Source organism: Thunnus maccoyii, chromosome 7 (assembly GCF_910596095.1).
Source record: "Thunnus maccoyii chromosome 7, fThuMac1.1, whole genome shotgun sequence".
NCBI classification, from domain to species: Eukaryota; Metazoa; Chordata; class Actinopteri; order Scombriformes; family Scombridae; genus Thunnus; species Thunnus maccoyii.
This window is the reverse complement of record NC_056539.1, coordinates 5,940,125-5,967,955: the sequence shown is the minus strand read 5'-3', so window position 1 is coordinate 5,967,955 and position 27,831 is coordinate 5,940,125. Positions and strand designations below refer to the sequence as shown.

The window sequence follows — 27,831 nt, the reverse complement described above, 5'->3', positions numbered from 1 at the left end:
CAGGGTCTCCAGAGGGTGAACCCTACTAAGTTTGATGATCCCTTGACTTTTCATGTAGCGCCACCATGAGGTTGACATCTATGGTTCAGAGTAAAATGGCTGAACTATATATAATATATAGGATGAACAGCTATAGGATGGATTGTCATCAGATTTGGAGATATTCATGTTCCTCTCAGGATGAATTGTAATAACTTTGATGATCCGTTCCCATCAGCCTTAGCTGTAGTTTGTGTTAAGTCCTAATTAGCTGTTGTTGGTATGCTAACGCTAAACTAACGGTGAACATGTTAAAAAATGTATCTGCTAAACATCAGAATGCTGCATGTTGCATAGAGCCTGAAAGAGCTAGCCTGGCTGTAAACTCTTAAGTCTTGTTATTGTATGTTTGATAGAGTTGGAGACCCTGTTTATGGATCTTTACTGGATACTGTTTTTACTCTTGTAGTATGACAGTTTGGCCTGTTTATGTTGTTTGTATCGTAGATATTGTTTTCATAATGATTTTATGCTACCCTCTTGGCCATAATTTCAATGACATGTTTGACTGGTTAAATTGATTAAAGTTAAAATGAAATGAACATAAATACTTTTGTCTTAATTGTGAGTTTCATGCAAAATCTCTTTTTTCATTATTTATTCAACAATAGTGTTTACAATAACAACATCAATGGTCATATAAAAGAGTATCCTTTGGAGTAGTTGTACCAGAGTACCAAGGGTTAAAAATTATGACTAAAACTCAACTAAAGCCAGTTGTAGCCAAATTATCACCCAAAGCTGAAAAATAAATTCAAAATATAGTTTTTAGATTAGGCTTAGTGTTTTATATAATAATGTAAAGATACAGTTATTGCAGAATTACCGGTTTTAATTGACATTTTTTAAACAGTACTTTATAAAAAGGGAGAATTTATTGAGTTAAAATGTTTTGCAGATGCATTTTTAATGAATAACCCTGACATTACTTCCAGTATTGACCTTCTTTCCCAAGCACTCCACCTGTTTTTCCTCTCCTCCCACTCCACTGTAGCCTTTTCCCTTGGCCTCTGTGGGGTCTTCATTACCACGGCATCAAGATGCTGCTGCCTTGACTGTCTGCTGTAATGAGGGAGAGGCTCAACATATGGACACCAGAGCAGTGCAGAATCACTGCCATTGAAAATGTTGGAATACTTTCTTAAAGGAATTCTGCCATCTAGAGTGACCAAGGTAATGAGGGGTCAAGTGATTTGGTGGTGGGCCCAAAACACACTTGATTTATTTAAGCACTTTTTGAAACCTCCACTAGCTCCGCCTTCTGTCATTGCCTTAAAGTAGTACAGTCCTCATTCATAACTGTCAAGAACCTACTCATCTGTAACCCAAGCTTATTTGGTTGAAAATCACACATAAAATGTGTTTTCCACTGCAGAGAGGAAATAAGAGGGGAACTAATCTCATTTCTTTTGACACTTCCCTATCATGATTTTTTGGAAGGGAGACAGTGGAGGATAATCCTTGTATGGATATGAGCCTATCCCATGTCTGCGAGTCTGGTAAAAGCAGGAGGTTGACTTTCAGATGTACCCACCAGCCTCTGCAGCCGTTGAGGTTGAGGTTGAGACTGAGGGTGGTGGGGGGGTGGAGGGGTAAAGAAGAGGTAGAAGACACTAACAAGTTCATGCAATATTAATGAGGTGTTGAGATGTGGGACATGCAAGGCAAATCGGCCACTGCTGTGTATATGCAGGAAAATGATATTGTACATGAGGATGAGGACATGCATTTGGAAAGGTGAGTGATTAGTGATTACATAGAGAAAAGGGTGTGAATGTATATTAACTGAAAAACATCTTTTTTTGGAACCCTTAGCTACATATTTTTACAAATAATTTTGTACCTGGGCCTACAATAACTGGGACTTATGAGGAAATGTCACAAATCCAGGGAAAAAGCAGACCAGTGAGCTTGACATATGGTATGTCAGAACTGGCCTGAGCCTGCTGTCCAATGAAATAAACATTATTCCTAATATTTATATGTAACTGGTGATTTTAACCTTAGACTTTGCAAAAAAACATTTTGTATGTGATTTTGGTCTTGTAGGGTGAGAAGATTAATGTAATAATTACAGTGTGTATCAGGATAATTTTAAACCATTTGTACCTATCTACGTATACATTTGAATTGCTTGGGGCAGCAGAGGCCTTTTTACATTATGCGGGCTGCCCATTTCTGCTTTTGTCTCCTAACTTCCTGTCACTATTGCTGGCAAATTAAAAGTCTCTTTCCTGATCTGTTCACATACAGTAGCTGCTATGTATTTCCCAGCTGGGAACACAGGTTCACAGTTAAGAGTTGATGGTCAGATGGACAGATGTCAGACTGAAAGGACGACCTTTGGTCCAAAGTTACCTTAAGCCTTATCTTCAGCTAGCTCACTTTGTGTTGTAGCAGTAGTGAGATGTTTCTATCATCAGGAAAACTTTCAAGAGCGCTGATGCTTAACTTGTACGATGTGTTGGTCTGGAAGCTGATTTATAAAAAATACATTTCTCCTAACGATTGGTAGTTTATATTGTGACCAGTCACCAATCAATAACATGAGCTGATCCCAGTGCTGTGTGGGAGATGTGATCTAATCAGCCAATATACTACCTCCTACAGCAGTTGATGTTTGTAGGACTGCAGTGGAAGAAAGTCACTCATTTTCTTCCAGTTATGAAAGTCATTAACACTATATGTTGTATTGTAATATTGGTCAAATATTTGCTAAAATGCAGGTAAGGGTCACCACAAGAAGCAAACAGCTGGTGTGACAGGAGGTTAAAAGACAAAATTTTGCAGTAGAGCACTTTCTTGTGGCTGGGAAACATAAGGTGGGTAAGGTTGGAGAAACATGGCAGGACAAATCTGGGCAGGGAAGTGTAACAGTATCACTTGCAAATTTTGTTGTTGGTATAACCGATGGGACACATCTACAACATTAGCTGACTTGATCAATGGACCCATGTCTAGAGGCTTACCAAAGTAGGTCAGCAACGACATTAACTGGTCCAAGCCTTGGTCCATTTTCATTTAATACATTGGTATCACCACAAATTCAAAATACAAATATCATCAAAATTATTAGTAATATTAATTCTACAACAGGCATCACCAATATAATTAATATTTTTAGGGAAGATGTTGCAAAAAGCACTGCATCACTGCAGCACGTAAGTGAGACAGTCCCGGTGGGGAAATGAGACCATCTGCCCCTCTGCAGGTGACTGTCCCGGGATAGAGGATAGTGTTAAGCTGAGACAGCGAAAGAGAGCAGCAGGGTAAACTGTCCTGCTATGAAGCTGCTGTAGCAGACAAAGAACAGCAATCGGCCCACTATAAGCCACCTTACAGCTGGCACTTCTCTGTTGTTCTACTGTTGTTTCTAGTGTTTTACAGTGATAAATTTTACTTATAACTGAGTGTGCTTAAACACAGAGCCACTGCTGTCAGTGTTGACTGACATCTTCCTGGGTTTCTCACCAGGGGAGATACTGTGACCATGCTTTTTTCACTGGCTTAGAAAGGCTAAAAGTGCCACATGCTGAGAATACTGCATCACTTTCAATACCCAAATTAAACAATAACACAGCAACAAGAGGGGTTGGGGGTTGGTGAACGGTCATGAATTATGTTCTTGTTTTTGGAATCATCAACAGATTTCACACTTGGTGAAAATGGTGCTATGATGTCTACAGCAGTGATGCACCAACCCATATGTTCACTGCTGGTAATAAACATAAGAACAGGATTTTATAAACATTTTAGAACAATATAATTACACTTTGCACAAGCCTAAAAAGAAAGATGGTGTACTAATGTCTCATTACAGTTACCTGTAGGTACTCGATTACTAAGAGTAAGAAGTGATGTGTAGTTACTGCCACATATCACCTCACATGTACAATTATGATCTCATTCAGTCCCACAGCAGTCTAGAGATTTTATAGTGAAAAAGAAAAAGTGGTATAAGTTCAGCACTCCTATTGGCTACAAGCCTGAGTTCAGTTATCTTGCTGTTTTAAGAGTTCCATTTTGTCACAAAAGCCATGCAAACATTGCAATTTTCTTACTGGAAGAGTGAGTGCCTGAGAAAAACATTTTCAAAACTGATTTCAAGAAGCCATGTCAGCCTCACCCTTTGCACTTGGCTTCACAATATACTGCTCCAACTCCAAATGCTCATTATGCAAATATGTAGCCTTAGGTAATGCAAAACCAAACAGCCAAAGCAAATTAGACGATACAATTCTGTGGAGTAAAGACGGTACAATTAGCATCTTATTTAACGATGTTACTGTATTTTGGATCAAAGGAATGAGGGCTGTGAGATAACCTTGTTTTGCTTTAATGTTTAGACATGCTGCTTGGACATATAATGTATAATGTGCCCTGTGGTAAAAACCTTACCTAGCATCAGTGTATTGGCAAATGTCCCTGATAAGAAGATGGCAATTTTACATGCTTCTATTGTAGCCAAAGAAGAGCTGATCAACAACATAAACTAGGGCAAACCTGGACCACTTCATCGCACTAAAGAATATAAGAATCTGTCCGAGTAGCTGGGTAAATACATTAAAGGAAACAACAATTAGAATTAATTGGGCCAGGATTAACTTAAGAAAGATAATTAAAGTTACCCTGTGGAGTTTTTATTGTAAACAAACATCCTTTTGTTTGCATTCAGTGTTGCTCATCAAATGCTTTGTGTGTATTCTTAAGGCCTTACAAACATGCTGAAAAATGTGAAAAATCTGATCTGTAATCATCTGTTTGAATTCCAAATGTACTGTTTTATCATTTCATTGTTGGATTCAAACCACAGATGGAAAACTCATGGATAAAGGCAAGGGTGCTTGCTGACTTTGTAAAATACTCCCTTACAGTAACGTTAGCTTGTTACTCAAATGAGGCAGCAGAGGCAATGTGAGTATCAGCATTAATTCTATAATTAAATTTAACATTACAGTTGCATCGGATTTTGAATTTTGAATAGATTATGTTTTAGTCTGAATTTGATCAAACTTGATTGAATAAAAATCGACAGCCCTAGTATATTCTTTTCGTGCTGAGTATGGGGTATGGTCTGAGGTACACTCCAGTGTTACTCATACATGGGCTCAACTTGGGCAGTCTACCTAGATAGATTAAGACCTGCCCAGGTAAATAAAATCCGAATTCCAATTTTTTTTCCAATCAAGACACACAATTGTCACATCATAATGCACACAGACCAGTGGACCTTCAGCCCCCCATATTTTCAAACCAGTCAGTTAGTAGAGAAATAGCAGGGCAAAGTGGCGATACAGCAGGGAAGAGTGGAGAGGGTGAGGCAGCAGGGCCAATTGTGGAGGTGGTGGAGGCAGATGGGAGTGAAGTTGTCGCAGCAGACACCACAGCTGCAGGTATTCCACTATCCCAGAGAAAGTTATTGTGACAATGTACCAGTCAAGTATTGTAATAATGATTCTAAACATAATGCATTCATTTCAGATGATCTCAAACACCGCATGGAACTCTGGGTGGCTTGAAATGCAACAATTCAAGCCGTGGCTGTACCTTACAAAAGCAGGGTATGTCTAATCAGAATTATAAGCAACTATTTGTTTTAAAGCTCTTAAGTCTTACCACATTTGATAAGTGTGTGCAGGAAGCACAAGCCAACAGCAAAAAAAGGTCCTACAAAAAGGACTTTTATTGAAGATGGGACTCTTGTGTTCTGCAAAGATTATTTGGAGCACCACATCACCCCTGAGTCTCATACACAAAGTATGGAAAAGCAGGCATCACTTGCCTCTGGTATGTTCTGATTTTTCTTTATCTTGTGTAATAATACATTAGCAATCTATAACCAAATTAGCTGTCCCTATTTAACATGGTATTCCTTTACTCATTGTAAAGGCTACTCAGTGGTGCAAGCTTTCGACCCCAACATCAGCATTGAGCACAAAGCTGTTGTCGGGGATTTAAGTGCCTTAAATGGGTTGTGAAAAACAAAACAGCACATCACACCAACTACCCAAAATTATTAAGTCTGGCTGGGCTTTTGTGGTGTGATTATTTTACCAAACTGAAGGTAAACCTGATTAAATGGTAACCATTTCTGTAAATGAGCAATTACAAAAGATGTACATGGTAAATTATTAATTCCTTAATCCAAAAGGAGGATCAGAAAAACAATTACCGATCCCACAGAATAGTAGCCGAGATGCTGGAGATCCTGGCAAGAGTAATTGAGGAGCCTCTCCTGGAGAATATGAAGTCATATCAAGCCATTAGCCTAGAAATTGATGAAACCACAGATGTCTCCGAACCGACAGCTCAACATACTTATCAGGTATGAATGTGGGAGCTGTTGAAAGGTGAATTAAAAAATCATGTGCCCATACCTTGAAATCATACTGTACATATGCCAATAAGCATCACTTTATTTCAGTTACCTGGACAAAGTGGGACAAGTATTTAACCAGCTGACACCGCTTTGCTGCTGCAAAGGACATTATCCAGAAAAAGGAGCTCCCAACAGAAAGACTGTATGGTCTTGGGACTGATGGTGCAGCAGTAATGACAAGTATTGAATGTATTACTAATCAATATTTTACACAGGGTAAAAATATTGCTATATATTATTTGACACTTTCCTGCACTAAGGTCAGGTGAATGGGGTTGCAAAGTAACTCACTGACAGCTTCCCCAAGCTCGTTTCAGTAGCATGCGCCGCTCATCAACTTGCACTTGCATGCAAGGATTCATCTAAAGAGGTAAAGTATATGGGAACAATCAGAGACCATCTCCAGGAACTCTATTTGTACTTATGCAACAGTGCCAATCGAACAGCAGCACCAAAGTCAGCAGCCACCGTCCTTGGCATCAGTGACTTGAAAATCAAGGTGTGCTCTCCACTGTTTTTGTATACAAGAGCCCTATGGCTTACACTTTTATCATCTTGTTTATTTGGTACTAAACAATATTCTACTTCTAGGAGGTAAATGATGTCCGGAGCTGTCCCAGAACCTCACCATTCAGAACCTGCAGAGGAACCGTCCAGCTGTGCTCGCTGCATTAGCAGAGGAGGCAGACATTAAAAAATGTCCAGTGACTGAAGGGCTATACACATTTTGTGCAACCTACAGATTTGTTGCTGCTCTTTATCTTCAAGCTGATGTTTTGCCCCACTTCCCACAGCTGTACAAGGTGTTCCAGAAAGCTGACGTAAATTTTCTGGACATCATAGAGCAGGTATTTTCCAGATGCATTTTGATTTTGATCTTTCATCAAGACCTTAGTGACCCGAATGGATTTGGATCCTTCGATATCACCCATGAGGAGGAGAGGAGCAGGAGAGGGTAGGAAGCACAGGAGCAGCCTCAAGAGGAGCTGCGGACCAGACTCCTTAGAGATGTAAATGCATACATTTTCACCATAACTTTTAAGGAATTATTTTTTCCTTATTTTGTTGAAAAATGTATTGGTATCCGTCACTGCAGGTCCTCAAACCTTATATCATCAGCCTTCTTGAGAGCAGATTGCATAATCTCTACATTCTTGGAGCCTTCAGTGTCCTGGAGCCACAGGCACCTACTGTGGATGACACAGCCAACATTACTCACCTACAGACACTTACCAGGAAATTCCATCCTGGACAGGAGGCCACAGTTGTCCAAGAGTAGACGTCATTCAAGCAACGTGCTGTAAGGAGCATTCATGGTCATACTCACCTCCTGTAATCCTGTAAAACACGTGTGATCATACTTATCTAACTGTAATGTAAATCATAACAGTTATTGTAAACATGACCCAGGCATGTATTTATCAAGGAACATGTGTGGATGTCATTTTTGTATTCTTTGTATTTGTTCCAAAAATGATCTTTGAACTCCACTTTAAAATGAATCAATTTGCAGGGATGTGATTTCTCTGGAAAGCAGGATTCCAGTGAACTCAACGAGTGGGCAGACATCTACCCTGGTTTGTCTTTCAAAATGGTTATGCAAGTTTGTTTCTATTTCAGGTCAAAACTGACCTAAGAAACAAACTGAAAGGAGAACAACTGGCTACATGCCTCAAAATCTCAATAAATAGACCTGCCCCTAGGCTTTAGAAATGTTTTTTTTCCAAAGCGAGGAAAATTAAATGTTGCAACAGGGAATGCCAACTGTGCAAGTAGGCACATGACAAAAGGCTAAGGAGAACAACTTTGGATCAAAAGCAGAGTTAAAATGTTTTCATATCTTGAATATATTTTGAAAATGTGACATGTATTTCATTATGTAAATAGCTGTTTATTTTTAAATAGTTATTTATTTTGACATGTTCATCAAAAAGCAGAGTTACAGTCTGTGTTCTTTAATATATTTTAATATGTAAATAGTTATTTCTTAATAGTTATTTATGTTGACATATACTGTAGATAGTTATGTATTTTGAGTAGCTACTCATTTGCAATAAATAGTTATTCATACACCTTTGTTTGACTAGTTTATTACTGAACCTGTTTGTCCCACAGCGGGCCGTCAGATGTCGCATCACCACCACCACAAGTACATTCTAAACCTGTAGGAAACACTGCAAACCTGCTCACTGTAGCACTAGTGGCACAGTAGAAAGAAAAACCTCAATGCAGAAATTGTTTCCTGTCTTTATACGGTGAGAAAAAAAGAGTGGTGGAAGGACATTACAGACAGGATGACTGTACATCTAATGTATGGTATTCAGAGATATGGCACCCTTCCAAACTGCTGAACAGTGGTGAAAAAACTGGAATGGTAGTAAAATCAAGCCTCAAACATTTTTCCTAACATGTACTGCAGCTGTATTGTGAAACTCCCAACTTAAGCCTACTTATTTGTAAGAGAACACAAAGGGAAAAGTTATATTTACTACTCAGTCTGTCTTTGGTAACATTCTTTAGCAGACTGACTTCTTGGTTTAACACTGGCCTTTGGTACCTACAGCAGTTGTACATTTTTTTCTATGCACTTGGAGGTTAGGAGCAAGTGTTGCACATCAAATACTCACATACTTCTTATGTACTATTCAATGTATGAATGACAGCCAAAACTACCAAATATAAAACCCATGTTTAACAAATTGAGATTATGACAAAAAGAAAATAAATATTTATCATTACAGTAATTTCAATTAAGCAATTCAGTTGCACTTTAACTCTGTGAGACATGAGCCGCTGACATGGCAGTGTGAGTACTTTCTTAACCACCTGGGGTAAATGATTAGCAAATGTCTAAATTAGTAAGGCACTGTGGATTTAATGATGGCTTGTCTATTCATTTCTCATTCTCTCTCTTTGTGATGCTCTCAGACCCATATCTCTATTAAAAAACAAACTCAACTTGCTAAAAGCACGTTTTTCTGTTCTCGTTATAACCTACTGCTCCCTATTCGACTATTATTAGCTCCAATACATCGACTGTAACATTATTCTAATATGATAGCTTTTAACAATATCACCCCAGACATCTCTGATAAGAAGCAGCACTTTTCTCAAAACACAAATCATCAAATAATTTCTTGATTGCATCATAATGCTATAAGGAGATGAACATGTATTTGGTAAATGGAACATGAATCCACAAAACAACAAACCAAATGCATATCATCCATTGATGGAAACATCTGTGAATCATTATGGAAACTTAGGCTAATTCTTCAGAGTTCGATTCATTAAGGAGTTTGTTAGTTTCAGTGGCTGAGCCCTTATTATCATGCATTTAGGAAATGAGGCAAATAGAGAAGGCATAAGAGCCCAATCAATAGCTCTTTTCATTTTGCCTTAATGGCTCCCTATTTTTTCCCTCGTGGACTATAAAGAACACAGGGGAGGTTGGTGTTACAACCATAAAATGTAATTTCTCTGCAGGAAAAAACATAATAATGCCTCCTATCCCCTTTCTGCATATTCCTATAACATTCTGCAAAATTGAGTATGGATTTAACATCAAAAGGTTACATGAATTTTTCAAATGAGATATTAAAGTCAATATTTCAAGCAGAGGATATTTCAATTCAGGGGATTACATGATAGGGGCTGTGCGCTAAGATGAGCTGGCTTGCAGGCATGGCTACAGTTTTGCCACAAAATTAACTTGCGAGAAAAATCATGTCGAACAAGGCAAGAGATAAAAAAAAATGCACAAGACCACTCCTTTAAAATGACAACACTCCAAATAAAAACAAATTTCTATGTTAAAACACTACAGCACAGCCTTAACAATCACCATGGAAACAGTTCAGGAGTACTAAAACAGTGTCTAGATTTCTTGTCTCCATTTTAGTGAAAACATTTTCTGTAATTCAAATGTCTACAATATTCAGGACACAAACAAAAGACTGCCGGACTGCACTGCATCACACTAAGCAGAGTGAACTGAAGACTTTTGGTTTTGTACTGCAAATGATGACGAGGCTTCTCACTGTACTAATAAAGTTTAAGGCATACAACAACATGCAACAGCAGTGCACAAATCAATATATTCAATTCAAAACTAAAATATGAAAGACATTTAAAATATTTACTTTTGTAAGAGGTCGAACACAGAAACAATCTCACATCACATGAATTAAACAGCCTGGACAATCACATGGTTTTCTGATTCATGTTAAAAGCCATAAAAAAGTAGCTTGATAATAGAGATACATGCGATCTGTCTCAAGTTGCAGTGACAGCAATAAGAATGTTAAATTATCCTTAAAGGATAAGACTGGTGATATTCTATGTTTTTGTTATTGTCCAAAAATCAAATGAAAAGACCAAAACCATGAATATATGCTTTTATATATAAATGGTCATGAGTATATACTTTGATTTTTAAATAAGGATAGGTAATTTTAACAGATGGGGACTAGTTTTTTAGAAATTGTTACTAAAACAGGAGTATTTGTTGGGGACTATTTTCAGCAGAGGATTTGGTGCTTTAGTGAGTATTTCCAGCAGCAGGTTGGTGTATGTGGGACTGACTCAAAATAAACTACTGTGTGTGTGTGGCTCATTAATGTGATTTTAATCGTTTTTGGAAAACAACAACTCTAAAGCACAGAGGAATAAGATATATCAGGCCTTGACTGCACAGACAATACTTTGCAGTAACATGGATACTGTAAATCTGCTTATATACACTACAGCACATGCAGCAGATCAGTAACCAGATTTATCCTGACCTTATCTTGGAGCCATGGCTTACTGATTTTAACTGTATTAGTGATAGAAGATGCTGCTTTCTGACTTGTTTCCTTTTGGGTGTGTGTGTGTCTGTGTCAGAGCAGACTGACAGCCCAATGAGGGGACAGTCAGAGTGCAGCTTTTCCTCTCAATACTCAGTTGTTCAGTGGCGGAAATTAACTTACTTAGACTTCTACAGGCTACATTGTGTTTGTTTCAGTTTTAATCTGACTTTGGATGGAATTATTTTAAATATGAGGACGCATCGCTCTGTGTAATTGCCTCTCTTTTCATCCAGCCACTCTGGCCTGTGCTTTCTGTCTGCAGTTTTTTTGTTATGCACATGCATACTTGTGAAAAGCTAATTAGAAACCCATTTATTTGTATACACGGCAGAGAAATCTGCCTCTGCATCAGCTGACTGTAGCCTGGTTACTTAAGTGCAGTAAACACGCTGAGTTATATGTATTACCGACCTCTGCATTGGTAGGATTATACATGAAGTCACCCCTGTCCTGGTGCCTGTCCTGTTTTACCACGAGATACAAACAATATGACGACCCACTGATCAATACATTCCTCTATAGTGCCACTACAGCCATGAAAGCAGCTTTGTGAACCTGTACTTTGGCACAGCATTGCTTTGAGGTCAATGCTAAGGTCAGCACGTTAACATGCTCACAATGACAATGCTAACATGCTGAAGTTTAGCAAGTATAATGTTTATCATGTTCATCATCTTAGTTTAGTGTGGTAGAACATCTTCTAGTTACCACTAAACACAAAGTGCAGCTGATGCTGATGGGAACATTATTAGTTTTGCAGGTCATAAATCTAAGCACTTGATGATGGTGCTATATGTAAAGTGAAGGAATCATCAAACTTATAACAATTTATCTTGAGAAGATCATGAAGGTGTGTACTAAATTTCATGGCATCCAATTGTTGTTGAGATATTTCACTAAAAATCACAAATGTTAACCTGCTGGTGGAGTTATAGGAGAGTCAGACGATCACCAAAGTCAGTAGGATTCATCGTCTTTGGATTATGAATGTTGGTCTATAATTTCATGGCAATTCATCTGATAGTTTCTGAGATATTTCAGCCTGAACCAAAGTGGTCGACTGACCAACCTATCTACAAACTGACAGATCAACCGACACTATCTTCCCTTGAGCCATGCTGCTAACATGGCTAAAAAATTATTTTGGACAATTCAATGACAATTACTTGTATGGTACAAAATTAATAATATGGCAACAGGTAGCCTACTGGTAAAAGACATATACAACATAACCACAACATCTGAGGTTCGTTTCCAGCGTTTCCGGCTGTGGACCTTTCTTGCATGTCATAATGCGCTATCCATGTTTTCTGTCTCTCTCTAAAAAAATGCCAAAAAAATTATATTAAAGAAATATATAAAAAATATATAAAATAAAAATAAGGATCAAAATCCTGAGTTTTCATTGGTTTCTGGACTTTCTGGTCTTTGTTCATTCATTGTGTGGTATTAGATCTCCCTTCTTGTTCCCATGTCCATGTCATTTCTGTTTGCTTGATTTCTCTCTGCGTCTGTGAGTGTTTGTCTATTCTATTAATCTATTTGTTTCAATTTTGCATGTGCATGTCTGTAAAGTGCTTTGTAACTGTGTGTTTTAAAAAAGTTCTATATAAATAAAGCTTACTTACTTACTTAGTATTTAAAGGATCATGATGGGATTCTACCACATTGTCCATTATTATTATTATTATCATTATTATTATGTGACACCACTTTGTGAAGCTTATAATGTGGCATTGTTTTAAGCATCAAAGATATCATTTATTGCACAGCTATTGTACTGGAAAGCATATGACTCTAAAGGTGTTTCTGATATTGTATTAATTTGCCCCCCATCCCAACAAGATAATTAAACATGGAATGTCATCCAAGAGCAACAGAGTGTATAGTTGGAAAAGGTTTAGAGGACTAAGGTTGAACTAAACCACTTCCATTCACATTTATGGAGCTGGGAGTGGACTGAGTCATTGGACTGGGTCTCCTGATTAACACACATTACACTGTGGATGACAGTGCAAACGTAGGTCTATTATATATTGCATGTAAACAAGCTGTGTAATCAAGTCCTAATAAGTCATGAAACCCTGAACACAACAGCATTTATGCCAACATTGTTCAGTATTACTGTGACTACAGTCAAAGACGAATTATTTCATGAACTGGTTGTACTGTAGATAAGACCACTATTGTCTGAAGAGGCATGAATTAATCTTGTTGACCAAAGCAAAAATCACCCCTCTATTCTCCTAGATTAACAGCTGTATCTCCAATATGCTTTTAACTCGCTAATTAAGAAACAAGAGCTGATTCTAGCAAGAAGTGATCCAAAAGAAAGTTTTACCTGCTCTAGATCAGTGGGGGTATTCTTGAGGGAGCAGGTCGTGGGGTGCTCCTCTTCCCAAAATCCTCCACGCCTCATCCTTCATCTGCGGCTGCTCGTCATGTCCCATCACCGGCACAGTTACACCTGAACACTCTGCTGCTGCCAAACACCTGGCTCCATCTCCCACTGTCCAAATGAAAAATAAGCATAATCTGCCTTTCTGAGTATCCAGCAAATGAGGGATTTCATGACAAATTGGGTGGAGGTTTATTATGCAAAAGGGGAAAGCAGAACAGAGGCAGCGAGGAGCTAAAATAAAGGGAGGTGTAGTTAGGAATGGCAGAAATTATGGTAATGACTTGAAAAATTTTGGCTTGGTTGCTAACTACTGTGGGTATAGTTAAGGTTCATGCAATGTTTTTGTGGAAAGGAGAAATGAGAGATACTATGGTTTGTTTGAATTTTAACATCATGCTTATAAAGATTTTCACTCTAAGGCTGCATTCACACCAAATCTGGCAATCTGGCACTATGACACAGGGGGCTACAATGGTGAGGGTGTGTTGTTTGAGGTACTAGCGAGACATTGAAATATAATCCAGGAAGTTGGAGTTATAGATTAATGCATTTAAGGAGTTATCAGAAGCCAAAACACTGCACAGTGGTTTATAAAACCAACTCCTGCAGTGTAAACGCACTGACTACTGTTTTTCACGCATTGCCAGATTTGGTGTGAATGCAGCCTAAGTGGGTCATTTCTGAAGCCAAATTAAATCCATACATTTTAATGCAATTCATTTTACATATCCTATGTTTATGTAGAACATTTACTGTATATTTCTATAATAAGTCAGTAAGCATCATCATGATTCTAGTGTAATGCTTAACCCAGTTTGTGTGAGAACCGCACTGAATGTGGTGGGAAACGTGCATCATTCTGAGGAGAATTTCAGATTCACACTGCAATAGTAAATTAACTGCCTCAATAGCTTGATGGATGTGTTTCTTAAAACTTAATTAGTGTGAAGTTCACTCAGGATAAGTGGGCATTCAATAAATGCCTGGCAGTTGAAAACAAGTGGCATTCAAACACATTTCAAATCATATAAAACTGAGGGAGCGCAGCTGGAAAATGAGTCATGAAGAAGCGAGAGCAGTGAGTACAAAGGCAGCCAGATTGTCATGGTTGACGTTACCTACAGGGGTACGTGAAGTAGTCAAGGGCCGTCTCCAAAAAGCATCCCAAAGCTAAGATGATCATAAAATCCATCATATGACCCTTTTTAAGCTTAAGAGCTGTTTCGCAAAAGCATCATAATGTAAGACGCTGTTAGAAATAATTGTAGATGGAGTATCTCTTACCCGGTTGTAGGAGTCTAAGAGCATCTTAAGAAACTACAGAACTAGAACTGAAAATGGCATGTTTCATGTTTTAATTGTTTATTTCAATACTACTACTGTTTTTTTTTAACCACTGTCATTCTCTGTAATGTTTATTGTAATATGAGTGATGTGTAAACTGAAAAATAGGAAAGCAAATGTATGTTAACACACCTACAAAAGAAAGAAAAAATATGATGTATGTTTCTCTTCTGGCTAAATTGTCACTTTCACAACCCCCATCCCGATCTCCAACCAAAGCCCCCTCACTTACCCCATAACCCCCAATGAAGAGCAAAAAAATAAACATAATATATAGACAAGTGTATCATCCTAGTATCTACAGATTTATCCACACACAGACTTACCTAAATACATACAGTACATGCTTGCAGCTGTGTATACTCCAATACACCCCTAGTAATTTACACATGTACACGCATATACAGTATACTGTACAGACACAGTACCGGTCAAACGTTAGACTGATACTGTATACTGTACAACTGTAGATTTACAGTTTTTGTAGGAAAAAGAAACACCTCAGCAACCCTTACTGTATGCGGACATGCATGCATACCCATTTATGCATGTCTGCAGTATCTCCATATACAATACAAAACATTATAATTTATCTTCTCTTATCGTGTTATTCATATTGCATATATTTCCCTTATGCCTATATACAGTAGGTCTAATCCAGACATTATGACAGTGACAGTCACAATAATTGACCTGCATATGAAACTTATAGGGACCATCATGTCTTGATTTTAGTTTTAATTTGTGCTTAACAGTAACTGCCTCAAGCTGCAGCTAAATCAATTACAAATTAAGTTCATCTTCTTAAAATTCCTTCCACCCATTAACATGAATCTTAAAAGGCAGCAACCTGAAAGCTGTAAACTGTTGACTGCACATTAAGCTTCATTTTCATAAGTTATTCATAAGAGTTGTTTCTTATGAATGAAGTATAAAACGTTTCCATGTAAGGCTGAACAATTAATTGAAATTTTATCAAAATCACAATATGGCCCACTGCAATTTTCAAATCGCAGGAGGCGCAATGTTTGTTAAAGGTGAAATGTGTGTCAAAATACCATTTTAAATGAAATACTGTGGTGCTGCAGAGATGTCCTGATCTACACATCATATTCTACAGACTGAAGAAAACATCTTATAATGTTTTTCATTGAAAATGAGAATAATAATGTAAAAATGATCATTCCCTCTCTTATCGCAAATCATATCACAATTGAAATATCAGTCAAAATAATCACAATTAGATATTTTTTCAAAACCGTTCAGCTCCAATTCCAGTGTCTTTTACAGCATTTACTGTTTGTGATGTATGTATTTTTCATATATGCTGTTGCACAGCTTACAGACACACACTATGTTACTTTACTGTGTATTCCAAATTCTCTTCAGCACCACAGGACGCTGATGTTAAGAAGACCAGCAGGCCCGAGCACTGGCTCTTAACTGCTACTTTGGGAAACGTGTAAAAATGTAAGTGTCCGTAGAAACACTCTTAGAAAATGCTCTTAACTTCTAACATCAATCGTTATCAGGAAACAGGACCCTGGTTTCTAGATTACACAACAATAAGTGAAAAAACACGTCTGTGCCCTAACCTAGAAGTTAACTTCAGAGAGTATGCAAAGCAACCTTTCTTATAAGTGACCAAAGCAGATTATTAAGACAACACTAATGCAGCTAAACAAAGCAGTGGTACTAGAGCCTGACAGAGCATGTAAGTTGTGCTGAAAACCTAAACACAACTGGAGAGCTGAGATGAATAAATATCAACTTAAGGAGGACTGGGGACAGACAAACAACAAGGGGGAAATGGCTTCACTCGGAAAATGGGACATTTAAAAAAAACTGCTGACATCTAAGAGGCAATTGAATTTGCATACCACAAACTTTCATCTGGGGGATGTGAAGAAAGACTCCACCACAGGAATCATTTAATATTTAATAAATTAGAAACAGTAGCTATGGCTAATTAGAATTTGCACATTTACAAATCAGCCCTGATAGCAAAACAAATTATGAAATATAACGCTGCTCTGTGGATTACCAAGGGAAAATCAGATGATAGACAAAGCAAATGGAGTATCACTAACAACATACTGTCAGAACACATCACACAGCTAATCCAGTTAGAGGAGGGGGGGTGCCATAGAGGCTTTTGCTTTAAAATATTGATACACTATTCCGTAAAAGCTTTTTTTTTTTCTTTTAGTGAGAGTACATTCAGTCTAACAATTGCTTATTGCTCATGGGTCATTAGCCTCTCATCCTCTGCTGCTTGGCCAGTTTGCTTTGAAAGAAAGGCTTGTGATTAAATGAATGTGTTTGCTCTGGTACTCCATTAGAGGAGGTCTGCATGCATTGTTTATATATGGATACAAAGGCAGGCAGTGTGTAAACTGTTGTTGTATTCATTATTAGATTACTTCCTGGTGCGATGGCTTTTGGTAAAAGCCGTGGAATTCTTGTAAGTGGACAAGACATGCACTCAGAGGAAAAACATTTATCAAATGATAAAGGCCAAGGCCAAGGTATTCAAACTTAAGTAGTTGTATAGCAGATGCCATACAAAATCTACATCAATAAAAGTCAAAGAAATGTGGTTTAGCATATAGTGGATTATGGCTATTCTGCATGTCAGCCGCAGGCTTTTAACATAATAAAGTGAGAGCATATTTATCATAATGTAGCAAACACATAATGTAACACTTTAACTCCATTTTACTCCAGTTTGGAGGTATTTTATCTGCTTTTCAGTGCAGTAAGGTTCTCATCTAACCTCTACACATACAGTATCTCCACTTCACAAAGCTGCTACATCAAACCACAGGAATAAATACAATGAGAAGCCAGAGTATGATGATTAAATACATACTGAATATTATATATGGTATTATACACCGAAAATGTTCACTCATATGCTAGAAGGTCATTTTATTTCCCCAACAGCTCAGTTGTTCATGTATATGCACAATTTTAAATGGTAATCTGTATTTCATCAGTATCACATATTAGTACAGTTAAAGTGCAAAATAACACGTTGCCATGCTCACGGCTGAGCGATATTATATATTACTGATATTATCAATTTTTTTTTTTTTTTTAAATCAAGAATAGTTTTTTTCATATCAGTCAATATGAACTAACACAATATAAATTGAGTAACTCTTCTGAGTTTAAAGATCGCCTTAAACCTAAAACTCCCCAGTACATTCAGCGCCTTAAAATGACCAACAATTGTACGAGCTGCAAAACATGTCTGTTAAACATGGTCAAAGTTCCAAAATTTGAGGTGAACATTTGTAAAAATGCTCTGTGTAAGACAAAGCCCATGTATGCATAGAAATGAAATGTTTTTTGTTTTTTTTTTTATTTTATTTTCCCAACAAGTTTACGTCAACTCATCCTGCACATCTATAAAAATCTTTGTTGCTGAGCTTGTTCGCTTTGTCCACTCACTTATTTTTGTATCTGATTCTGGCTCGAACATGAACGGATGTATTTCAGAAGTTGGCATTTCTAGTAAAGAACGAGCCTGGAAGTCTGCCAAGTAGCATCTTCCAGAAACTGACCAATCAGAACAGAGTAGGCTCATAGGTAGGGGGGGGCCTTAAAGAGACAGGAGCTAAAACAGCCTGTTTCAGACAGAGGCTGAACAGGGGCTTCATAAAGGGCCAGTATAAGATAAATATGTTTTTTGAACTTTAAATCATGCAAAGATATTCCAGTAGAGCCCCAGAAAAAATATATGGACATGGAAATATGCCTTATATGTCCCCTTTAACAACATATATCTACAACCAGTCTGGTTATAATAGCCAAAGTATTGCCACACACTTGTCTTATTACCTCATTTATACACAACAGATGGTCATTTCTCCGGATATCTATCTGACTTTCATACCACAACAATAGCATCTTTGCAATACATGTCGTCCCCTATCTGAGGAGCAAAAAGCTCTCCCTATCCCTCAAACTAATGGCTTGGTATTTTGGCAACAGTAAAAAAATACGTTACATAAAACCAACAAACAAGGCTGCTCAAGTAGCCTGATGGTTAAGGTGCACCTTTGTACATGTCATACTCCTCTCTTAACCCCTCGCTTCCTGTCTGCCTCTACTATCATCGAAAATTAAAATAATAGCAACCAACAAAGAAAGGGCTAAATTGAAGGGGTGGATTTTGCCAAGTGGCTACCAGTTAGTTGTTTATTAGTAAGCTTGTAATATTTTTATTGGGCTACATTAAAAACTCAGAGAAAAAGCATCACCACAGTGTACAGGAAAGATTTTATTATTGTAAAGGCTACTGTGGAAACCTTTGAGCTCCTTGACAACAGGGGGTCAAAAACTGCCCTTTGAGTAGAGAAATGTGTTGTGACATTGTCAGCCTTAATCTGCAACTCTGTTATGAAACCCTGCTATCATAGTTTAGAGAGTGGAGGTTTATAGACAGAGCAAAACTACAGTTTGTGAATATAAACCATAAGTTTGCCTAATCATGTACAAAAGCGAGTTACATCATGATTAGAAGTGAAAAAGGCTGTTCAGCTGAAAAGAAGAAATATATTTTGTATGCTACTAAATAAACAGCTTAGTGTCATAACAACATAACAACCTTCTGCACTAATCCACACAGATGGAAATTTCAGACAAAGAAGGTTTTGTATACGCACACATACATTCTTTGTTCTCAATTATGTAATATGCATAATGTGTGATACAATAATACAAAACATGCCAATTACAGTATATACTGAATATGCCACTTCATATACTGGCTCTCCAGGAAGTACTGTAGCACAGTTAACACAAGATTACATTTAACTGATAGCTATTACAACAAATTAAATATGTCAGAATGTATGCACACTATGTCCATTTTCTAGGGGAATACTGTATATATTTTCCCCAACAACACACTACTGCATGATAATACATCAGTACTTTGACATCAACATGAGGCGACATTGAATGGTATGCATTCAGAAGCTCATAATCTTGTGGGCCTTTGGACTATGTAAGAACATAACTAAAAGAGGGCTGTTTATCTGTTCCTGAGTGAAGTCCTTCTGGCTGCTGGCTGTTGTAGATTCTTTATGGTGTTAAATTACTATAATTCTGCATCAGTCTCAGAACATAGATTTTGGTTCCAAATTAATTAGATTTTTACCCACATTTTTGCATCATTGATTTTCTTTTCCTATTTTTAATATTAAAATTTACAAACTAATGTCAGCATTACACAACATTTGCAGCAAACCTTTTTAAACATTTAAACAACAAGCAATTCCCACTGCAGCATGTGACTGTCATTAAAACCATAGCTAACCTGTAATGAGTGGTCTCATTTTTCACAAATAATGCTGTTTTGTTCCTCTTAGTGTCCCGTTGTTATCATTGGTCTATTAGAATTTGCTGTCTAGAAGACCAGTATTTTAGAAGCCTGTTGTTTCAGATGGCATAAGAAAGACTAAATAATAGAAAAATCTTCATTTTTAGCGATCTTTGCCCTAAACAATAAACAATGCTAATAATAAAACTATGTTTAATTCCTAACCAATTCAGATTGACTGAAGATTGACTGACAGAAAATAAGTTTACATGTAGAGCTGCTGCATGTTGCCCTGATCCACTCAAGCCATGACAAGCCAATCAACATGTCTCAGAAGCAAAATATAAGAAATTTCCAACCATAGTAAATGGTGCATGCTTTTATTTATTTGTTTTCAAATTCTCCTCACTTTATTGGTATGTAGAGTATGTTGACATATGGAACACTCCACTGTAGATCAGAAAACTGTATTTGAATCTATAATTTGTGTTTGCTGTCTGTACTGAATGTAAGCAGAATTTTAAATCGAGGACCTTCAAAAAGACCAAAAAGAAAACAAAAATACATTTGACATGACATTATGAAAAAGATTTTACAAAAATAAATTCCAGACCAAAACATCTAGCCATCAGTGAAAAACATGTGTGTCGCCACTTGTACGCCTCCTCAATGTCACATGAATGCATCAAACAATGGATGAGGAATCCAACATGGCTGCCCTTTTATTCAAATGAAAACTGAACAACTAGTGTAAACACCCATCCATCCTATCATGGACCCATATACTCGAATTTTCTTTTTATTGATACACTGACTTTTTTGACGATTTTGACTTTTTTCAGCAGTTTTTTTTACGCAGAAATTGCTAAATGCAGAATGTGCTAAACGACATAGACGGGAGCGCTCTTATTATCCAGGATATTCTGCATGAACTTAGCATGGTCCCCTTCATCAAAAGCATTGCACATGCCAACCAACAAAACCCTCTCCATTGCTGGCTTAATTTTAGTTTCCAAACGACATGTATGAATGGTCTCAGTGCTGCTGCTGTACTGTGCCGACATACAAAAAATACAGTCAGCAAGAATAGTGAAAATTAACCTTTTCAAATCACACTCTTAGTTTTTCCAAACAAGACGTTATAGAGCTGGGTCACAGATGAAACTCTTGGTATGACTCATTTGTCCGTTTTCAGAATTCAGGAAAACTTCCTTCACTATTACAGATAGAAGATGAGCAATAGCATTAGAAAAGTCCTCTGTGCACTCCTTCAGTAACCAGGCTAGGATGTTATCAGGTCCGATTGTTTTTTATGAATTGAGATTAATAAAATCATCTCATTTGACCTTTGCTAAAGAGATTATTCTGTTTAAGAGGCTGAGGAAGGAGAAAATGGATACAAAAAAAGTTTTTTGAGGCAACATTTTTGTCCTCTCAATTCTCTCAATTAGTATTTTCTCATTTGTTGATTCTTCTTGTCCCAGGACCTTGTTAATAAAAGCCTAACATTTCTTTTCCTTTTTTTTCTGACTTTCCTCAACTTTGCTGATTTATTATAACTCCTTTGTCATCATTGGCTTGTCTAATGAGGTGTATGTTTTTATTATTTTTCTCCCCGGGAAGCACACTTTTAGAGCAGTTTGAATAAAGTTGGATAATATACCTCGAGAATTTTTGTCTTTGAATTCATAAACAGAAGACCGGTCAGTGATATCCAGGAATGCTCCAAAAGTATTTCATTCATGAGTCGTTAAGTGACCTTTTATCTGCTGCTTTTCACAGTTCTATTGTTTGGACTCAAAAGCAGACATTTACGGTCACTGGAGCCAAGAGGGACTAGAACGGTAGTGCACATCATATCTTTTATATTGGTGAAAGTCATGTTCAAAGCGGTTGGTCCTCTGGTCTTATTTCTTATCTGTTGAATGTCAAAGTGAGAAGAGATCATGGGTAGATGGTTAATTCTCTGTTTTATTTGTGGTTGATATAGTATGTGATATTTTAATATTTGAGCTTTTATTTGCTACACTATGGACAGATATCCACAATCAATTCATTTGCCAGTGGAGGATTTTACTGGAGGTCTGGCACGGCCGTGTCTGTACCCACACACAGTGAGTATCATTACTCTTTCCTTCTTTTTGCTTGTGCTCTATTATTTACATAAACAGGCACACACCCACCGCTTTCCCCCCCGAGTCCTAAGCCCTGATCTTAAAAAACAAGACACATCATACAAAGTTCATGGCTGTCTGCATGTTAGAAAACATGCTCGAATTTTTGACGCGTTTAAAAAACATATGATCAGAGGCTGATCTCTTGCTGTGCTCAGTAAAGAATCAAATATTCTCTTGCCTCTACTGATATCCCATCTGATGTTGTGAAATTACGTTTAATATTTCCTTTGAAATTAGCAAAAAAAAGCGCAGTTTGAAAAAGCACAGATCAAACTGTAAAATTTAAAAGACAAGGGGTCGGTCAGTCACTGGCAAGGCACAATGATTCTCTTTCAGTTGGAGGAGGGGGGTGTCATTTGGAATCACATACAACATCCATTTCAAAGGGCACACTTATTTGATAATCAGCCATGATGGGAAGCCCCAGAGAGAGCAAGCCATCCTTGATGAAAAGGGGAGAACTGGCTGAAATTACGACAAGTAAATCCTTCTCGCTGGTGCCACTGTGTCCAGGAAGGCAAGCGAATAAAGACATGGTTACTGATGAAGATCGGATGATATACAGTACCTTAATTTTACAGACTTAACAGACAGACAACAACCTCCAAAGTTAACAACCAAGCTGAGGGTGTACACTCAAATTTTGCACAAGATGTAATTTAGTCAGCATCTACAGCTCAGCATCAGTGTGTCAGCACTTATTCTGTTGATGCAAAATAAAGTATGACTTCCATCATCTCTCATTTGATGCCATGAACATGGATAGTTTTGTAAGACACTGTATGTGATGTAAAGAAGATTATTTTGTCCTTCATGCAGAGCCCCTCCACGGGCATGAGCTGCAGGCTCCACCCCTCCATCCCCATGTGCCAACACGTCAATCAGCTGTAATTGCCATCCTGGAGGAACAACATCAGGCCGTGGAGCTCTAACCACACAGATTCATTGCAACACCTAATCTGTTAATGAGCTCAGCATGGCTATTTTCAGCATTGCCGCAGACATCATAGCCATTGCTGAGGAGGCCTGGCGCGGCTTCCAGTGACAGCAGAGGACAGTTGGCCTGTTGGAGGAGGTACAAAGCAGACCTCAGCCTGCACGCTTCAGGACCGCACAATCACTCCACATCCTGTTTGGAGGGATATGTGTGATCCCAGCGCATCACACTTGCTGCTTAATATTCTGATTTACACAGCCACTTTTTCATTCCTTCAGATGCTGCATAGTGATAGCCCATCATAAACGTATCTCCATGTAATCTAGGTTAGATCTGCTGCTTAGTTTGTGTTTAACCTAATTCACAAAATCATCAGTGATTTTATAATCAAATTGGGTAAATAATGTATTAAACAAGGGACCGAAAAGACACACATTTGTTTCCCAGCAGCTCTCTGGAGCTCTAAGTTCTGTTGTTCAAGAACAAGAGCAAGAAGAAAAAAGCAACACAAACAATCCTTAATGGAACTGATACAAGAGGCTTTTTAATTATCTAACTCAATCAGCTAAAGACCAGCGGATCAATGAATCCCCATTACACTCCCCAGCTCTGTGCCCAGACAGCAGCAGTTTACATCAGTTCAAACAGCAAGGCATGCTGCAGCTAAGTGACAGATTAGGTTGTGGCTAATCTAATGCAGCCACAGCATTTGTACAGAGTACAACTTTAATTCAGACTGCAAGCTTCTCTCATTGTGACTATGTCACTTAACTGATACAACCTCTTTGAAATACTTATTGTCCCCTGCAGTAGATGTGACTTTAAATTTTGAGAGCTTGTGAGAAAAAACATTTGTCTGGGTAGACCACACTATGGGAATTTGTAGAACAATAGAAGCCACATTTTTGAGCCCATCTGATCTCCTGGTTTTCAGATTGCATTGATCATAAATACACCACAAGAAATAAACAATACTGTGAAACCAAAGCATTAATTACAACTCATGACTTGTTTAGATTTGGGTTGTTACTAGGGTTGGCTGCTGATAGCAGGTTCCATTTTGGATGCAGTTTCTAATTAGCAAAACAGCTGAATTTGCCAAGCTTCAATGTTAATGAAACTCTTATTGAACCTATAAAACTCTCCTTGCATTTTTATTAGCAAAGAGCACTGTAGAAAACATTACCGTTGGCAGGCTTCTGGTTTTTAAAAATGACAAACCCGGCAGCAGGTCATATCACCTGTCACTAATAAATATTAAACAGTAACTTTAAACCCCATGAAAACCTTATCTTTGCTAACCTCAGGTGGCTTAACCTCTCATCTTGCTGCAGTGATGTACAGGTGTACTCAAGGACCCAGTGACATCACCATAGGGTGTGGTTACAGGTGTAACAGAGCACATTTCTGACCACACCCATCTGTGGTGTTGGTTGTCGTCAGAGGTGAAACATGCTTGACATGCATGAGGATATCCATTATTTGGAGCAAATAGCTTGTGAGAACTAGGGTGTAAAAAGAGAAAGTGGGCTTCCCCTATTACTTCAGTGTGTCAGACAGATTTAAAGTAATTTATAATTGAAGTTTCTTCCAAATGTTGAAAGCTAAACGTAATGACATTCAATGAGCGATTCAAAAATATTCTGATTCAGTAAGTGAATTCAATAAAGGATTCACAACACACACATAGTGAGACTGTTGCAACATATTCTCTAAAATGTCTTTAATTGTATTTGTAAAAAACATGTTGGGGTATTGTATTCAAACTTAAGTAATATCCAATCAAATTGGTAGAATCTTATTGGATATTCCCTCATATTACTTCATCTATTAATTACTGCTACCTAAAGCTTCACCCCTCTGTGTACAGAGAGATACTGGTGGATTCTCATCAAATTCTATTAGTTGAATGCATCTGGACAAAAGTTTTCCATTTTTAAGATTTCTCTATATCAATGTCTATTTTTTAAGTGATGGGTATATACCCACTGGATTATATCAGACTTGAATTTCATTATGTCGATTTCGAGTGCAGAGTATTTTCATCGGAGGATTGTTGAGTCCCAACATGTCGATCATGTTTGGATTGCAGAGAATTCAATATTTCTCCAGGAAAACATCATCATCCAGAAGCATTCACAGCCTGATGTATGCTGACATGCAAAAGTATTTGGTAAAAGAAAAACTCTATGTTGCTGAAATCATCGATTCATTTCTCTGCGATTTGAGATGGTTTGTTTGGCTTACAAAGAATATAAAATGAACCTAAGATTAAATCAAATCAAAGTCAGCAGCTCAGTTTCACTGAAATGATAAAGCAGTGTGTGATATTGAATGGGCAGTGTTGCTTGTGTCTCGGCCTCTGTGCAGATTTTTTTTCTCATTTGTAGGCATCCGCACAATTATTTTGGGTAGTGCCAATTGAATATCTGATTGGGGTTATGAATTCAGGGGATTAATTTCACTGCAACAATGCATCAATTGTTTCCAGTAAGAGACGCAGAGGCGGTGTTGTTGTTCGGTAAACTGATCATACACAGAGTGTACTAATGCTTCTGTGGTGGAATCCATTGATCTGCTGTCCCCCTGCATAGTACTTTCCTAATGATATCTGAGATGCCACTGTTACAGAAACGGAGAGCAGCATTTCCCCAGCCCTCTAGAGCAATTTATTGTGGGAAGGTAATAATAAGTCTATATTTGAAAAAATGGACTGGATGAGTCCCTGTCTGAATGTGGGCTCTGAGCCCGAAACCACAGCGGCTCATGGTGGCACTGGGAGTCATTTTCAATCTTTCTTCAGTGGGAGACATCATTGACTGTAAGAGAGCAGTTACAAAGAGAAGCTGCATTGTATTTGTTAGAATGCACTGACTTTTTCCAGCTTTTTACTCACTCTGTTAGCAAATATTGTACATACAGTATATATCAAAATCATTATCTTTTCAAAAGTATTTAAAATTACTAGTAAATAAATATAAAGTCATGACAAATTTATGTTATACTGGTTGTACAATTAAGACAGTGTAATCTCTTCATTTATTTATATGCTGTTCTGTTGATACAGTTTTTCAAAGACAATTTTATCATCTGATTCTGGTTGTGGCCAGATGATAAAAATGACAGTGTCAAGTGACATGCTGGGGAATTTTATTTGGTGTTTGTATATCTGATGTACTGTCTTGTTTTACTAACATAATCAGGGATTTTGTCATGTAGTTGAAAATTTAATAAGCAACTAAAACCACTATCAGCAAATGTATTTGCAGAGCCTGTTTTTTCTCCCAAGGGTGATGTGTGTCAGTGCTGCGGCATCAGCCACTGTATGGTAAACATAACACTGAAACAAACCACAGTCAAGTTTCTGGCCATCGATCTTCAGTCATTAGCTATGAGCTCATGGCGCCACTCAATGACCAGCAGGACTCTCAGGGTAATATAAGCTCGTAACTCCGCTATTGATCTTCACACGCCCCTTTCTGTGTCAAACACTCTTAATAGAGGGTGTCAAAAAATTTGAAAAATTGGTTGCAGTGAGACCTAAGGCCAATCCAGTTTGTAATTCATTTTCAATGATATTTATGTTGTATCAGACAGGCGGAGAGAAATAAAGACTGACAGATGGACAAATAACTGTTGATCTTAGTTTCACTTGGTCAGTTTTTGTTATTTTGATTTAGTTTTAGTCTTTTGAGAAACATGTACATTCAGTAACATTTGAGTCATATGTTATTGCTAGTTTTAGGCAACAAAAGTTTTAGAGTAGTTTTATTCTCATTTGTGTATTTCCAATTTTATATCATTTTGAGTTGTTGCCATTTTTGATGTGCACAGGTACCATGCTTATGGGTGGTGTTCTCATGTATCGCATGGTTAGCAGAAAAGGCAGTGTTTACGGGTTTATAATAAACTGTAATAGTTCATACACACAATGCCCATGTCAGTCCACTCTGTGGTAACACAACACACTCAGTTTACTCAGTAAATCAAGTTGTCATTACAAACTCTGGCTTTTTGAACAGAGACACTCTTTCACTGTGGTTCTTGCTAACTTGGCATTATTACAGCTACTTGTACTCACCACTCAAGCTTGAATCACTCACTTGTTCACTTAAAATACTGTCTACTGTCTAGGTTTAGCTTGGGATGAGCAGCTAAACTGTCAAAGGACATTAACAGTGACAGATCCCTAGCAAACACAATAGAGGATGATTTAGCTGGTTGATAGCCTGTATCAAAAACTCCACCAAAACTGTATCCTTTTAGCCCATGACTATAATTTTAAAGTTAAGCCAAATTTCTGCCAGATTGGCTGTCATTGGATGTTCAGTTTGAGGGGGGCCATGACACCCGTTTTATTGCCTGAACAATC

The 27,831-nt window shown here is 37.7% G+C and overlaps 1 protein-coding gene across 5 annotated transcripts in view; it reads right to left on the bottom strand.

Moving 5' to 3' along the window:
* Window positions 1-27,831, bottom strand: part of LOC121901146 — a 155,882-nt gene that overhangs the window by 104,610 nt on the left and 23,441 nt on the right. The window contains exons 2-4 of one of the 5 annotated variants that reach the window (XM_042417846.1): window positions 13,610-13,777; window positions 7,652-7,756; window positions 6,212-6,274 (exon numbers count right to left, since the gene is read on the bottom strand). The exons of 1 other annotated variant lie outside the window; for it this stretch is intronic. In XM_042417846.1, the coding sequence (XP_042273780.1) occupies window positions 6,212-6,274; window positions 7,652-7,664 (76 nt within the window). In that variant the 5' untranslated portion in view covers window positions 7,665-7,756; window positions 13,610-13,777. Of the gene's footprint in view, window positions 1-6,211; window positions 6,379-7,651; window positions 7,757-13,609; window positions 13,778-27,831 lie in introns of those variants that run through there. 3 more of the 5 variants (XM_042417849.1, XM_042417847.1, XM_042417845.1) reach the window with 3 other exon arrangements.